The sequence below is a fragment of the Nesoenas mayeri genome, assembly GCF_963082525.1.
Source record: "Nesoenas mayeri genome assembly, chromosome: 9".
NCBI classification, from domain to species: Eukaryota; Metazoa; Chordata; class Aves; order Columbiformes; family Columbidae; genus Nesoenas; species Nesoenas mayeri.
Genome location: NC_137557.1, coordinates 16162846 through 16175287, shown reverse-complemented (window position 1 = coordinate 16175287; position 12442 = coordinate 16162846). Strand labels below are relative to the sequence as shown.

General features: G+C 60.5%; 1 protein-coding gene across 2 annotated transcripts; it reads left to right on the top strand.

Annotated features, from left to right (window-relative positions):
* Window positions 1-767: 767 nt before the first annotated feature.
* ETV5 (ETS variant transcription factor 5) lies at window positions 768-11773 on the top strand (the record flags this gene model as incomplete). 2 transcript variants are annotated; one of them, XM_080349838.1, is made up of 12 exons in its annotated part: window positions 768-812; window positions 922-1009; window positions 1159-1206; window positions 1315-1365; window positions 6280-6409; window positions 6542-6787; window positions 8488-8747; window positions 9451-9507; window positions 9929-9997; window positions 10322-10491; window positions 11279-11380; window positions 11552-11773. In XM_080349838.1, the coding sequence occupies 12 exons, from the start codon at window positions 768-770 to the stop codon at window positions 11771-11773; spliced, it is 1488 nt and encodes a 495-aa protein (XP_080205964.1). The 2 variants fall into 2 exon arrangements, with proteins under 2 accessions (XP_080205964.1, XP_080205963.1); XM_080349837.1 differs by having other exon boundaries at window positions 9929-10028; window positions 10302-10491.
* Between the last annotated feature and the right edge of the window lie 669 nt (window positions 11774-12442).

The following is a 12442-nucleotide window of genomic DNA, read 5'->3' as shown; positions in this document are numbered from 1 at the left end:
CGGGGCGGGGCGCAGCGGAGGCCGCTGGTTCGGGGCGGCGGGGCCGGCGCAGAGCGGAGCGCGGTCCCCGGGCGAGCAGCGGTGGCGGCGGCGCCTTCCCGGGCCCCGCCGCGGCCGAGCCCCAGTCCCGGTCCGAGTTCGCGGCTCCTCGGCCGGGTATGCGGGGCCTGACGGCGCGGAGCGGTGCGGTCAGAGGCGGGGGCGTTGTTTATGAATGGCGCGGGCCGCGCGGTGTGAATGGCGGGGGGCGCGCGCGAGCGCGCGCGGGGTAGGAGGTGTGGGGGGGCGGAGTTTATGAATGGATCTGCGCGGGGCGGCGTGGGAACGGCTTTGGCTGCGGTGCGGCCCTGCAGCGCCGAGCACCGGCCGGGGCGGCGGGACGCAGCCGCAGGGCCGGGGGAGGCGAGGCGCAGCGGCGCGGCCGGGCTCCCTCCTCCCGGGCTCCCTCCTCCCGGGCTCCCTCCTCCCGGGCTCACGGCGCGTGATGTCACGGCCGTTTCTATAGAAATTGAGTGACATCACGAGCCGGGGGGCTGCGACCCGCCACGGCAGGAACGGCGACCGGCTCCCCGGGGAAGCGCACCCCGATCGAGCCAGCCTCGGGGGTGGCACCAGCCAGGGCCTGATTCCCCCCCGCCCTCTCTTCCGCACCCCCCCCTCCCCCCCCCCCCCCAGCCGCGCACCTGCCGGAGCCCGGGCGGGACCCCCCTTCCCGGGCCGGCGTCGATGCTGAGCGGGCCGGGGGCACTGCCCGCCTCCCCCGCACCATGGACGGCTTCTACGACCAGCAGGTTCCCTTCATGGGCCCCGGGGTAAGTTTTCCCTGTGCCCCCTCTCTGCTTGGACATCCCCCGTCCTTGGGTGCGCCCCCCATCCTTGGAGGCTGGCGCCCTCACAAGCCACTCTCCCTGCTCCCCGCAGAAGTCCTGCACAGAGGAGGGCCGAGGCCGGCCGGGCTCCGATAGGAAAAGGAAATTTTTGGAGACTGACCTGGCGCACGACTCGGAAGGTAGGCAGGGCTGGCCCGGGCGGCCGTGCCCTCGCTGCAGCCCTGGCAGACCGCTCTCCTCGCGTTGGTCTGTTCAGAAATAATCCTGCGAATAATGGCAGTTTTATTTATTCTTCTGTGGCGTGCATAAGTCTTTCTCTCTGTTCCAGAGCTCTTCCAGGATCTCAGCCAGCTCCAAGAGGCCTGGCTAGCTGAAGGCAAGTCTTCACCTCCGCCTTTAGCTGTGTAAAATCTCTCCCTGAGCACTTTTTTGAGAACTGAAAACAGCATAAATCAACTTTTTTTTTCTTTTTTTTTTTTTTTAGCTCAGGTCCCTGATGATGAACAATTTGTCCCAGATTTCCAGTCTGACAACTGTAAGTGATTGTTCTGGGTTTTCATTCTCCAGAGGGGGACGTGTTTGGGTGCCTGTGCAAAACCTTGTGCTGGGTTTGGAGCTTGTTCCTTGGGAAGGCTGTTGTTGCTGGGGTTGAAACCATGAAATCATGGACTTTCGGGAGAAAGCACGTGCGGTTTGGGTTCATCGAGGTGAAACTTGCAATGTCTTGTCTTTTGTAAATATGGAAAATTATAGCCAAACGCATGGAAATGTCTCTAACTGATCTCTGGGCTCCTCTGAGACTCGCTGCTTGTTCATAGTAGTGTTGATTTGCTTATAAAAGCTCCTTTTCCTTTTCAAGTGGATGCGAGAGCCCGTGCTGGGCTCCTTGCTTAGCCACAATCTCTGCAGTTTCTGGAGCTTTTTGCAGCCCTGGCCCAGCGCTGTTGGCAAGAGCGGACCTGAGCGGTGAAACTTGAGCCGCTTTAAGCAGCGTTAATCACTGGCAAGCGAGCGCGTTTCAAAGGAGGCCAGTGAAAATGCCGTCCCTCTTGAATTGCATAAGAGCGAGACTTGGTTGGGAGCCGCGGTTTGTTGCTGGAACGGGTTGGCGGCGAGGGCTGGGGCTGCGGAGCGGCGGGTGGTGCTCGGGCGCTGGCTCTTGGGCGCTGAGGCTGGGTCGGAGGGGAAGGTGGCGGGGATCAGGATGTTTTGGGTCGTTACCTGGCAAACAGAAGTGGTAGCTTGTTGTTAGTGGCTGGGTTTTGCTGCTGAGCCAGCCAGCTCCAGAACTTAAAGGAAATCAAATTTAGCCTGCAGTCGAACAGATTTTTTCATTCCAGCTTTGTCACAGCATGCAGCAGGGTATCTTCTCCTACAGCAAACGCATGTTAATTATTGCTCTTTGATTACTTCTGAGTGGGAAGCTTGCCATTAAACTGTTCCAGACAGCCCAAGTTTCAGATGCTCTTTTTTCCCTTGTCTCCCCTGAGATAAAAGGCGAGCCCAGAGTCAGAAACGCAACTGGCTGTTGACATCCTAGCGCAGCCCGGCAGCTCTTGCTTGGAGCGGTAGAAACTGCAGCGTGCGTGGGAGGGTGGCTCTTAGAGCTGAAGCTGTTTCCAGTGCCTTTTGGCAGTCTCTTGTTTCCTTGTAACCTGGAGAACTCAGAGACAAGAGAGAAACTTTTCTGGGTGATGCAGTGAAAGGAAGGTGGGGTAGGGGGAAAAAAGGTATTTTGTCGAGACTTAAAATGTTCTCCTGACCTGCTTGGCCTCTGTAGACCCGATGTTAAAAGGACTTTGTCACTTGAAAGGAGATATTCCTGCTGTGATAACCTTCCTTAACTTTCTGGCAGGGACAAAGCAAAGGTTTCCCTCAGTGCTGCACAAGGGGCCGTGCCAGCTGGGGTGGGACTCAGACCAGGGTGGAGGGCGATGGGGAGCCCAGCTTTTCCATACCAGCACTGGAGAGCATTTAAAGAGGGAAAAGTCTCTAGCTTACAGCTTTGTGGTCCTATCCTCTCATTTCGCTCTCGTTTTGAACTGTGTGTGGTGTAGAAAGAAAAAGAGGGATGAATCTGGTGCAGCCTCCCCCTACATGCAGCAGGAACATGTGCCTTTCCCAGGCGGGGGTCACAGTGGGGCTCAGCGCCCCATAACTCCCAGGGGAAAGGAAATCTTTCCCTAGCCCATACAGATGTTTGCGAATACACATTGGACTCTGTTTCTGCAGTTGTGTTGCTCTGTGCCTTTTCCCTGAGGAAGCTGCTGCTCTCTTTTACCCTGAGCAAACCAGCTCCATGGCCCTGGGGTCCCCGAGGCCAAGCTTCCTCGGCGGAGCAGCAGAAAGGGACAAACCAGGCTTAGTTTTGACGCTGTTGGTGTGGGGAATGCTGCCACGTGGGCCGTGTTGAGTCTCGGACACGCTCTGAACCGCAGCATCGTTCTTGCCTTGCTAGAAAACCCTCACCGCACAGCAGCTGGAGGAAATCTCACCGTGGGGCTGGGGAAAGCAGGGCTCCTCTGCGAGAGGGACGTGTTGTTCTTGGCACCTGAGCAGCCGGCAGCCGGGTTTGGTGCTTTATAGCGAACCGGAGAAGCGGCAGATCCTTCCGGGGTGACTGTGCAGAGCTCACCGTGCCGCAGCCTTGGCCAAGGATCCGGGTGGGTTTTCTGGCGGCACGATCCTGGTGAGAAGGGAATATGTACAATGTGTTATCTCAGTCAGATTTTTAAATAATTGAGGAGCGATGAGGTCGTGCTGGGGAGATCGAGCACTGTGAGAGGCTTTGCCATTTGCAGGGCTTTGCTCCCTGGGGACCTTGGGCACCCTGCACGGGTGACACATGGCTGAAGCCACGAGCAGGGCACAGAGCGGGTTTCTTACATACCACAATGAAAGCAGGAGGTTTGTTTTTGAGGAAGGGTTGTTTAAACAAAGGAAAGCAGGAGCCTGGCTTCTATTTCTGGCTCCTCTCCTGGCGTGACCTTGGGTGCGCCCTGTAGCGCTGGGGATGGAGGGGCAGGCGGGGAGCTCGGCTCCCAGGTGACGGCTTGAGCAGGTGCCAAGGTCCCCAGCCGGTGGCCGGGCTGGAAACGGTGGTTTGGCCGCCTTTCCCATGGCTCGGGCAGCGGGTGCGACCAGCAGCAAGCCAGCGAGTTTGGTCCTGGCGCTTGGTCTCTTACAGGTCCAATTGCGCTAATGGTTGGCAACAACATGCCCTGTCCCCCACCGATGGGTTCAGTGGGAATTTGCATCCCCAACCAGCTTTGGGGTGGCACCTTTCTCGCAGGAGACCTCTTGGCCAGAGGTTGATGTTTGGGGCATCTCCAGTGTGGCTGGGGTGTGATGTCTGTGCCACCTTGCCAGCTGGGCACAGCAGTGGCACTTGTGGCTGGTCCCCTTGCCCAGCCTCCTCCTGCCCCCAGCGAGGGGCTGCCCGGCACCCGTGGGTGCTCTCGCCACTCCTGCAGCTCCGGCCCGGTGCGGGTGTGCCGAGGTTTGTTCTCTGGCCCCATCTATAGTTAAGCTGTGCCCTCTGCCTATTTTTGTAATTTTTTTTAGCTTTTAATTATAGCGCTGAGCACAGGACCAGAAAGGTTCAAAGTGCTGTTTGGGCAGGGCAGCCCCTTCCCTGGGAACCCTCCTGCTGCCTCCTCTGCCCCCCCCTGGCCACTGGGGACCCAAAACCAGCTCTTTTACCCCCCAAAAAGCCACGCCACCAGCCGGGGTGCCCCCGAGCCTCCCGCTGCCAAGCGCTCCGGCCTCGCTGCCCCAGCCAGCCATGAGCTCGGCAGCAAGAGCGTCTTGCCGAGCAGCCCCGGCCGGCCCCGCCGTGTTTGTGTAAGGAATTCAAATGTTGCACAAAGTCCAGGCTGGGCCAGCTGGTCTCTGTTAGGATCTTAAGGCTTTCTTGAATGGCAATGCTAAAGCTCTGGGGAAATTTTTCTCTTCTTTTTATTTTTTTCCCCTGGCCGCATGAATGGAGCGCTCCAAATTGTTTGTGAATGGAGGGTGGTGCCTGCTCAGAGACTTTTTTTTCAATGAATAACCAGACCCCATTGTACGGCTGGCGGAAAAACAACCAGCTCCAACAACACGGAGCTTGTTAGGGAGAAACATGCCTGCGATAGGCAGCTGGAGCCCTTCCAAAACCCGTTCCACTTGGCTTTCCCGGGGCTCGCGGGGAGCCCGGGCTCTGCCGCCGCCGCGCCGGCCCCCCGTTAAGGCTGGAAATGCTGAGAGCGGCAAAAGCTCGCTGGCGGGGGGACGGAGGAGGGGGGTAAATCCGGCTGGGGAGCGGGTGGAAGGCGTGCGGGGGGCTGTGCTGGCTCAGCGCTGCGCTTCATGTTTCAAATCCTCCTTGGTTGGGGGGGTTTTATGCCCTTGGTACCAGCTGTGCTGGGCCGTTGAGGGGGGAGTCAGCAGCTCTTTAAAGGTTTTGACAAATTAGGGGAGCAGCTAATTACCTGGCAAGCTGTGACCAGTTGTCCTGGAGCTATTTGCTCCTCTCCACTGTAGCTGGGCTGTGTTTAGACATTGCGTGAAGCTAATACTCCACTTCCGATTAGTCTTGGCTCTTCTCTGCAGGCACTATTTAGGTAAAGATCTCTGAGGCGCTTTCCCTTTCCTGGAGTGCCTGCTTTTAGAAATTAATTAGCTTAAGTGTATATTACTCGGTTTAAAATTATATATAGCGAGTGGGCTTGGGGGCCCTGGGAAGGATTTGTGTTTAATGGGACGCTTGCCACTTGAACTGATACAGTTGTGGCACCCCGGAACTGGGTCCCCTTGGCTGGGGGAAGGTGAATCCCACTGAGCTGCTGCCCGTTCCCCTCTGGCAGCCCTTGCTTTGCGCCTCTTACCGTGTGCTGTTCCCCTCTCAGATCCCATTAGAGAACGTTTCCCACTCTGTGAGTGATGTCCTGGGCTGGAGGGACTGTCCCAGCCCTGGGAGCTCTGGTTTTCCCCTGCAGAAGTCAGCCTTGCTACCCTGGTTCGCCCCACTGGCATGTCAGGGTCTGTTGAGGCACCGTCCTGCCATAACAAGTGATAGGACAAAGGGAAATGGCCTCAAGATGTGCCAGGGGAGGTTGAGGTTGAATCTGGGGAACAATTTCTTCCCCAAAGGGCTGTGGGGCATTGGAACAGGCTGCCCAGGGCAGTGCTGGAGTCACCATCCCTGGAGGGTTGGACAGACGGACATGAGGTTCTCAGGACATGGGGTAGTGCCAGCGGTGGGGGAATGGTTGGACTTCATGATCTCGAGGGTCCTTTCCAACCAAAATGATTCTGTGATTCTATGGTTTTGTTGCCTGTTGCTCCTGCGGGGTTGATTTGGCACCCAATTACCGAACAAAGAACACCCCAGCAGATGCTGCCCGGGGTGACATCCCCCATCACCTTGTCCCATGCGGGTGAGCCCGTATCCTCCTCTCTCTCACTGCAGTGGTCCTGCACGCCCCACCTCCGGCCAAGATCAAGCGGGAGCTGCACAGCCCTTCCTCGGAGCTGTCATCCTGCAGCCATGAGCAGGCTCTCTGTGCTGGCTACGGGGACAAGTGCCTCTACAACTGCTGGTAGGTATCGTGGGTCAGCCGCTGCCTGCAGCTTCCTGGGGTGACAGCGCGGGTACTTGCGTGTCACTGTGTGCCCTGCGGAGGTGCCCTGGTTAGCGTGGCCATCAGCCCCTGCCCCTGTTCCCTCTGCAGTGCCTACGACAGGAAGCCCCCCGCCGGGTTCAAGCCATTAACGCCGCCCGCCACGCCGGTGTCCCCCGCGCACCAGGGATCAGCCCTGCTAGCGCCAGCCCCGGCCGTGCCGGCAGCTGCCCATGGGGCGGCCCCAGCCCCGCTGCAGGAGCAGAGGCCGCAGACCTTTGCTGTGCCGCGGCCGCCGCACCCGCCCATGCACATGCCAAAGATGATGTCTGAGAACCAGTATCCCGCAGAGCACAGGTAAGGCTGCCTCCGCGAAAGTGAGCGCTGGCATAGTGCGGGTGCTGCTGGGGACTTTGGTCCGGTCGAGATAGATCAGTGGCCTCCGAGTTTGGGAAGGGAAGGCGGATGCCCGTGCCGTTGCTGTGGTCACGGACTGTGCAGCAGATCCTGCTGCATAGAGGCCCGTGGAAAGCAACGTGGCAAAACTTGCCACTTCCCCCTGGGATCTCTGGGTTTGTTCTCCCCATGAACGAGGACCTGCTGCTCCTGGCCCTGGGGCACTGAGCAGCCCCTTCACGTCCCCCTCGGGAGCGGCGAGGGAGGCAGGGGCTGCCACCTGCATCCCTCCATGTGGCAGCGGGCGCTGGTGCTGAGTCAGCGCTCCTGCTCTCCTCCCTGCCCCCGCTGCAGCTCTGCCGGCCGAGCTGAGCCCCACGGGGCTGGGGGCTGGTCCTCAGCTCCGCTGTGCATCACGTAGCATCCCTGGGATTTTGGGGCTGTGGAGGGAGAGACTCTGCTCCCCACTTCCAGTTCAAGCTGTGGCTTCATGCCCCATCACCCCTGTGTCCCCAGAGGCTTTGCCAGTCCCCTCCCTTGCCTTTGCTCATGCCATTGATGACATGGCGCAGGTCACAGTCAACCGCTGGCATTGCTTGTGGCCTCCTGGATGCCCTTTGCTTTGAGGGCTGCCATGTCACCTGTGGCAGCATGTCCCCTATGGACACAGGGCTGGACATGGCAGCCCAGCAAACGCCACACGGTGGGGCCATGGAACCCTTGGGACATGCCCGCAGTGGGCGAGCATCCCTCCCCAGCAAAGTGGGGCTCGGCTCTGGGCGACCTTCAAGCTATGCGGGGGGCTGGCCTGGACCCCGCGGGAACCGCCGTGCCAGCGCAGGGCTTGGGTTTCACTCAGGAAGGGCAGAGGGACACGGCTCGGAAATGGAGTAATCCCAGCCCGGCAGCTGGCGGGGCTCCGGTTACAAAGCCAAATGGCGCACGGCCGGCAGAGAGGAGCCGGGCGCCCGGATCAGAGATCGCCTTTCAAGGTGCTGGAGGGCGAGGGAACGTGGCAGCACCCCCTTGAGATGGTTCTTTACACACCACGGACAGGAGAGACCATGCTGGTGGTGGCAGCACTCCCGAGCCAAAAATAGTGCTCCCTACCCTGGAGTTCAAGGTTTAATCCCAGCCGTGCAGGCGGATTAGCAGCGGGCTGGAGCTGTGGGGTGGATTTGGTTTTGCGTAAGCACCGGCCTGAGCGCAGCATCCCCCAGGCCCCACAGCTCTGCCCCCCACTCCAGGTGGGTTACTGCTTTACAGAGGTGTTCCTGTTGTGGGGGGCCTTTTTGCTTCCTTTTCCCACTCTTATCCAGATACCCCATCACTGCGGTGCACGGTGCTTTGCAGCAGCAGCGCACGCTCTGTCTTGCTCCCTCAGCACGGGGGTCTCCAGTGTGGAGAGGGGTCTGGGGCTCCCCAGCACCTCCCTGGATTCCCACGTAGGAAACAATTACCTTGCAAATATAATATGCCCACGGGATGAGCCCTCGTGGTGGCTGTGCTCCTGAGGAACCGTCCCAGCCCGCTGTGGGCGGGACACAAAGCCACCCAAACCACCTTGGGAGCACCCTGGGCTGAGGGCACCGAGCTGGCACGGGGTCCTGCTCTGGGGCTGACCCCCAGCCCTCAGTAACGCCATGTCCCTCTGCCTCCAGGTTTCAGAGGCAGCTGTCGGAGCCCTGCCACCCCTTCCCACCGCAGCCCGGGGTCGGGGGGGACAGCCGCCCCGTCTACCAGCGGCAGCTGTCGGAGCCGCTGGGCCCCCCCGGCCCACGCCCCCCTCAGGGATTCAAGCAGGAGTACCATGACCCGCTCTACGAGCACAGCGGCCACAGCCTGCCTGGCCCCCCCAGCCACAGCTTCCAGCCCCCCATGGGCATCAAGCAGGAGCCCCGGGACTATTGCATTGACTCAGGTGGGTGCGGGTCGGGGGGCAGCAAGGTGCTCAGGGGCACTGGTTACACCAGCGGCACCCGGGGGAGCGGAGCCGTCTCTGCCATGGGCAGCAGGGTGGCCGCAGGGCTGAGCCTCGGGCCGTTTCTCCCCACGGCAACACCACACTCCACCTGCAGCAGCATATGATCTCTTCCTTTTTTCCCCCCTTTTCTTTCCAAAGTGTGGGGCATAGAGCAGATGCCGCATGGTGTGGTTTGCGCCATTGCCACAGGCTGGGTGCCCCGCAGCACCCGCTGGGTCCCACCGCAGCCCTGGCCTGGGGCCAGCTGTGATTTCTGGCTGCTGGACCCCACCAGCATCACGGAAAAAATCCTCTTAATCGCCTTAGGACCTAAAAATACCCTGACCTCGGGATGGAGGGTGGCACGGCTGAGCAGATGGCAGGGGAAGCACGGCGATGCCTCCCTTCCCGCAGGGCCCCAGTAACGTGGGGAAAATCTGAGCTCACTTAGACCTTGTTCCCAGTGCTCACCCCAGTGCCCAAATCATACTGGTTTTCCCTCAAATGTTGGGGGTGGGTGCAGTGACCCAGGGTGGGCCTGGGAGGCGGGTTGCCCCAGCTTGGCCACGGGATGTGCTCGGGGAGGGGGAAAGATGCTGCTGAGCACTGTGTGGGACCCATGGGATGCGTGTCCTTAATGCCACCTTCATCTCCCTCGCAGAAGTGCCTAACTGCCAGTCCTCCTACCTGCGGGGGCCGTTCCCCAGCAGCCATGACGGTGAGTGAGTCCCCAACCCCCTCCTGCTCACAGATGTGCCTTCTCGTCCCTCCCTCAGGCAGGCAGACCCCCTGTCACAGCTGGCAGAGCCGCTGGGCACCCCAAAAGTGCCCGTGAGCAGCCCATGAGAGCCCACGTGTGAGCAGCACCGGCACTGCTGCGTAACCTGGGATGACATACGACGCAGAGCTGCTGAGAGGGTTTTGGTTCCCCCAGCCCCCTGGGGGAAAGGAAGGCGGGACAGAACTGTGCAGTGCTCAGCCTGAAAAACAGTGTGATGCCACCCAAAACACTGGGGATGGGGCTGCTGCCAGCTTGGGGGATGGGGGCTTGGTGCTGGATTGGGCCAAGCCATGGGATTTTTGGGATCTGGCCGGGCTCATGGAGGAGCCCTGTGCTCACTGAGGATCTTTTCCCCTAGGATTTTCTTATGAAAAGGACACACGATTGTATTTTGATGACACGTGCGTGGTACCAGAGAGGCTGGAGGGTAAGAATCTGGCCCCAGAAGAGGACTGGGGGTGACCAGGGCTGGTGGCAGGGAGTTTCATGGCCAGGGACCACACTTGCCAGCTTTACTGGCCACACTCTGCCGGGACGATGCTCTTGAGAGCTGCTGAGCATCGTCCCACATGGGTGCTCGGCACCATTGCTGTGCCCTGTCCCTGCTACCCTGTGCCTCTCCCCTCTCTGACTCTGTGGCCTCCTGCACAGGGGTGAGCCTGGTGTCACCATATGTGTCCCCTCCTGGCTGGCACAGCCCAGGAGAGGAGCAGAGCCAGGGTGTTAACCAGCCGTGTCTCGGTGTGGGCAGGTAAAGTGAAGCAGGAGCCCACCCTGTACCGCGAGGGCCCTCCCTACCAGCGCCGCGGGTCCCTGCAGCTCTGGCAGTTCCTCGTCACCCTCCTCGACGACCCCGCCAATGCTCACTTCATTGCCTGGACTGGCCGGGGCATGGAGTTCAAGCTGATCGAGCCTGAGGAGGTATGGGGGCTGTCCCACCCCGGTGTCCAGTGTGGCAGAGCGAGGGCTGGGCCATGGGGAGAGCCTGGGGGTGTGGGGGAGGCCACATCCTTCCCACCAAACACAGCGGGTGACGCTCGCACTTGGAGTAAGACACGTGTCTTACTCTCCGGGCAGCTTTTGAGTGCGAGAGGGAAGCGCCAGGCGCTTGTCTGTGCTAAGAGCGGGGGAAATGTGCCTTTAATCTCCTCTGCTGCCTCACGGTGTGTGCTCCGCTCCTGGTGGTCACCGTCTGCGGTGGCACCGCTGCTGTGCTGTCCCTGGGGTGCTCAGCCGCGGCGCCCTCCCGGACCCCTGCGCTGCTTCTCCCCGCGCCGCCGCGGCGGCTCCGTGCTGGTGCGGGGCTGTGCCGGAGCCGTGCGGCTCCGCAGGAGGGTGACACAGAGGAAGAAGCTGTTTGGGCAGTAATTGAAAGCAGCTGTAGCGCCGAGCTGCGCATTGTGGGTAATTCCCCATAATATCTCTTACGCCATGCATGGAAATTGTGGTTTTTTGAAGCCACTTTTTTGGCAGGTTCCCCTAATCAAGCATCTTTTGATTCAGCCCCCGGTTTGGCAGTGGCAGCGTTGTGGCAGCTGGTGCTCGGGGCAGGCAGGGAACTTCTCTGGGGCCGAGGTGCTGCTTTCACCTCGGCTGCTCGAGCCCCAGAAGCAAGCCGCTGCCCCGTGTTTCGGTGGTGACTTTTCTTTGAGGACCCATGTCCAAGCCCTGGCCGGACCTTTCACAGCTGCTGCCTTTCTCCCTGCAGGTCGCGCGGCGCTGGGGCATCCAGAAGAACCGGCCAGCCATGAACTACGACAAGCTCAGCCGCTCCCTGCGCTACTACTATGAGAAGGGCATCATGCAGAAGGTGAGTGGCCACCCTGCCGGGGGGCGGCTGGAGCCTGGGACTGTCCCCCACTGTCACCCCAGCATCCCAGGGCACAGCAGGACTGGGCTGGGTCCGGTGTCAGTTGTGCTGGAGTGGTTATTCCCCAGGGGGATGGCTGGGGGCACCTCTCACGCTTCCTCCTCCTCGCAGGTGGCTGGCGAGCGGTACGTCTATAAGTTTGTCTGCGACCCCGACGCTCTGTTCTCCATGGCCTACCCCGACAACCAGCGCCCGTTCCTGAAGACGGAGCCCGACTGCCCGGTGCCCGAGGAGGAGACGGTGCCGCTGACGCACTTCGAGGACAGCCCGGCGTTCCTGCTGGAGATGGAGCCCTGCGGCAGCCTGCCCTACGCCGAGGCCTTCGCCTACTGACCGGCCGGCAGAGCCACCAGCACTAGCGCATCCACTTGGGGCAAATACGGTTTTCTAAAGAATATTTTTTGCTGTTCATAAGGAGAAAAAAAACCCAACAACAGAAACCCGGCATGCACGCACACACAAATCGGAGGAATCTAAACTGCCCTGTGTGTGTCACCACTGAATTCCCATCCTTTACTGTCCAAGGGCTAGTGCATAGGACTGCCCGTGGCTGGCACCTCCTGCCAAGCACCGGCGCGCTGGGTTGGGTGACGGGAGCTGGAGCCGCAGTCTCTGCCCCGGGCCCCGCTCCTCGCCAGCACCGCAAGGGCTCCGGCAGCACCCCGGCACTGGGCCACTTGTCACGACAATCTGCTTTGCATCGAGCGTGATCTGCGTAGCTGCCTTGTGTGGTGGAAAGGGCTTTGATTTGCACAGAGGAGGGATGCGGGGGGGCCAGCACCCCGGAGCTGATGTATGCAGCATCCTACCCCAACCCCCTAGAGCCTTCTACCGCCTTCCCCAACCCACCCTCCTCACCCTCATGATATAACCTGATATAACGGTTTCCCAGCCCCACCAGGTCCTCTCCGTGCCCCTCTCACTCCTCCCCAGCTCCGGCTATGTGCCATGAGTTGCATTTCAGGGGAGAAGGCCCTGACACCAACACTAACACCCTGTTTT